Genomic DNA, 2,906 nt, shown 5'->3' with positions numbered 1-2,906 from the left:
AATTTTCTTATAATTATTTTAAATTAATAAAAAAATTATTTATCTAATGACAAATATTTAATATATTTCTAATGATAATATTTGTAATAACTAGTTTTTTAAATTGTTGTTATATTTTGAGGTTTTGAGTTCAAATATCATAATTATCAAGGGTTTGAGCATTTAATATCAAGATACTATATTGTACTTACCTCATAACTAATTTTTTATTTGATAATAAATATAATATAATAAAAATAAGATTCAATTTAAATATTAATAATTTAAAAAAATATATATCAAAACAAGTATACTCTCTCTCCTTTCACTAAGTCATCTCATTCCTTCTAATTATGTGATAAAGTTTAGGGTTTAGAGTTTAGGGTTTATATGATATGATTTAAGATTTAGGGTTTAGGGTTTATATGACATGATTTAGGGTTTAGGGTTTATATGTTAGGATTTAGGGTTTAGGGTTTAGGTTATGCACATAAAGGTAACATACAAATTATGCAAAATGATGTTATGCGACTCATAAATAAATCATTCGCATACTTATACATAAACATATCAACATGCAAAATAAATATAGACAACTAATTAAAGAAAACAATCCTAAACATGGACTAAATTAATAGAAACCTAAATGTGAGGACTAATTTAAGCTAAATATACTAACTTTAGAATGATGATTAAATTCACGTAAATGTAAAATTAAACTTACAAAATTGTAATTAAACCAATGACTTAAATACAAAATGTGCATAAACTATAGGGTCTTATATGCAATTGATCATATTCGGTTTAACCTAAAATAATATGGAAAATAACATAAATGACACCTGAACATTTAAAACAAATAAGAAAATTTAAACAAATGTGATTGAAATACAAAAATTAAAATATAACATACCAAACTATAAATTTATTAAACATGCATATACATATTAAACTAATGACTAAATTTAAATAAACGTAAAATTCAACATACAAACAAGAATTAAATTAGGGATTTACAAAAGGGTGCTCAAGCAGTCTAGACTTGGAGCAGTCCGCCACCTGGTATCGATGATTCCTTCTAAGGACTTACCTGCAAATTATAATGCATGCGTAGAGTGCGATATTTAGATGAACGTAGCCAAACCAATGTCCCTGAAACTTGTCCAGTGGAGCAAAACACATCAAAGCTCTTGGCTAATCAAAAATTGTTCCTTAATGGTTTTCTTGGAAATGTCTCTATGGCTAAATCCTGCAATCTCTCGATGGATATTGATTGGGTGGAACTTGTATGCCCTAACTGTTTATCACTCCTGGGAGCTTGTTCTTTTGATAATGGTGCTGCACCCATTGATGGTGCAGTTCGATTATTCAAATGCTACATTTCAGCTTGTTCATCAGCTGGTGGACCAGGGGACTTATTCAGGTGAGCACAAAACAGTTTGGCAATTAGGCACAATTACCATAAAGATATTTTGTTCTGATTTTTGCTTATATATGAGTCATTATGGTGATTAGATACCTGTGAAGAGTTGCTTTATTGCTAATGATAAATTTCTTACCGTGGGCTTAAAGTTTGCTCATCATGAACAGGAAATATAGCTTGGAAAGAATGTTCACTAATCAACTACTGGAAAATGCAAAAGATGAATTGTCATTTCGGACTTTGGTTAGAGATTTAAAAACTAAGTCTCCCTTGTTGCAAATCGTTCCGCTAAATCCAAATTCTTGGTGCTGTTCTGGTTATTGCTTGGACACTGCTAGTGCAGCAGAACCTAGTCTAAAGTTAGATTTACTCCCTGTTATCAAGGTCAACTTTTCTGATTGTGGTGAAACTGCAGCATCTCAGTTAAGGTCCATCTCAATTGAGCTCATGATTGTCTCCTTCCTTTTTTAGCACGATAAGCTCATTAGTTTTCTGAATGGCTTAACAGATTGCATTAATTGTTTCATATTTAGAAAACTTTTGACGCTTTTGGTCTTATGTCCTGTCTTTGTTGATAAGAATTGGGTTCTAATTTTTTCCCCATTGGTCCATACATTTGTAAATCAGGGGAAATTGAAACAAGAAAAGCAAAGTCAATGGTACTACTGATAAATGAATTACATGCTTGACTTGACACTAATAAAACTTGCTTGCTCGAAGGATGAAAAAGAAATATCTGTTGGGATTGGATTGTCAGCTTTTATTACAAGATTCAGAAATATATATTTATATAATATAATGTTTGGACACCTGGAAGTATTCATTGGTATCATTACTGTAATCTCTTTTATTCAATGTCTATTTCATTTCCGTGTTCAAGAAGTCTGTCAATGCCCTCCAACATTAACTTTTGCATTCATGTTATTTCCCCTTAAATGCTTCTCTAGTTCGGTGAATAGATTGTGTGTCTATTTTCATTCGGAATTCATAGAATTCATCAGTACTAAATTTTGTTTCAATGCATTAAAATTGTTTTCCCACTTCTGCAGGGTACATGAAGATTGGATAACAAAGAATGTAGGGGATGTGGTTTGCATGTCTGCACGGCAAGTAGATGAGTTAATTCGAACTCTATCATCGGCAAAAGATATATTTCCACCTTCATATAACTTTCTCCAGGGTTTACCTCTTTCATCGTTGCCACGATAGAGATTATTTTTTGTGCAATAGCTTTGATCAGCATATCCTTGTGATGCTATAGAGTCAAGTCATTGACTCATTGTAAATACAACAAAATTTAAACTTGTGAGTGGTCTTTTATTTTGCAAGTTCCTTTTGTGGTTGGTTTGAGGTCACCACTATTTTAACGCCAAAAATCAAGTCGTCGTCATGAAATTCATCCCTTTTAAGCACCAATAGGTAATTAACTATAAACAAACACATTTGTTATCCCATAACTGGACATATAGCTAAACTAAGTCAAATATATCATCTTGATTCAGAC

General features: G+C 31.2%; 1 protein-coding gene across 1 annotated transcript; it reads left to right on the top strand.

Moving 5' to 3' along the window:
* The first annotated feature begins 1,085 nt into the window (after positions 1 to 1,085).
* LOC120191867 lies at positions 1,086 to 2,669 on the top strand. The gene is made up of 3 exons (XM_039194750.1): positions 1,086 to 1,402; positions 1,570 to 1,830; positions 2,452 to 2,669. The coding sequence occupies exons 1-3, from the start codon at positions 1,086 to 1,088 to the stop codon at positions 2,609 to 2,611; spliced, it is 738 nt and encodes a 245-aa protein (XP_039050681.1). The 3' UTR covers positions 2,612 to 2,669.
* Positions 2,670 to 2,906: the final 237 nt, after the last annotated feature.

The sequence above is a fragment of the Hibiscus syriacus genome, unplaced genomic scaffold (assembly GCF_006381635.1).
Source record: "Hibiscus syriacus cultivar Baekdansim isolate YM2019G1 unplaced genomic scaffold, ASM638163v2 tig00116971_pilon, whole genome shotgun sequence".
NCBI lineage: Eukaryota > Viridiplantae > Streptophyta > Magnoliopsida > Malvales > Malvaceae > Hibiscus > Hibiscus syriacus.
This window is presented reverse-complemented; position numbering and strand designations above follow the sequence as displayed.

Excerpts from the sequence above, each read along its gene's own strand:
- LOC120191867 (XM_039194750.1), top strand. The coding sequence starts at position 1,086 with ATGCGTAGAGTGCGATATTTAGATGAACGTAGCCAAACCAATGTCCCT. Across the intron at positions 1,403-1,569 it reads GGACCAGGGGACTTATTCAG|GAAATATAGCTTGGAAAGAA; the intron begins GTGAGCACAAAA and ends CATCATGAACAG. Across the intron at positions 1,831-2,451 it reads ACTGCAGCATCTCAGTTAAG|GGTACATGAAGATTGGATAA; the intron begins GTCCATCTCAAT and ends CCACTTCTGCAG.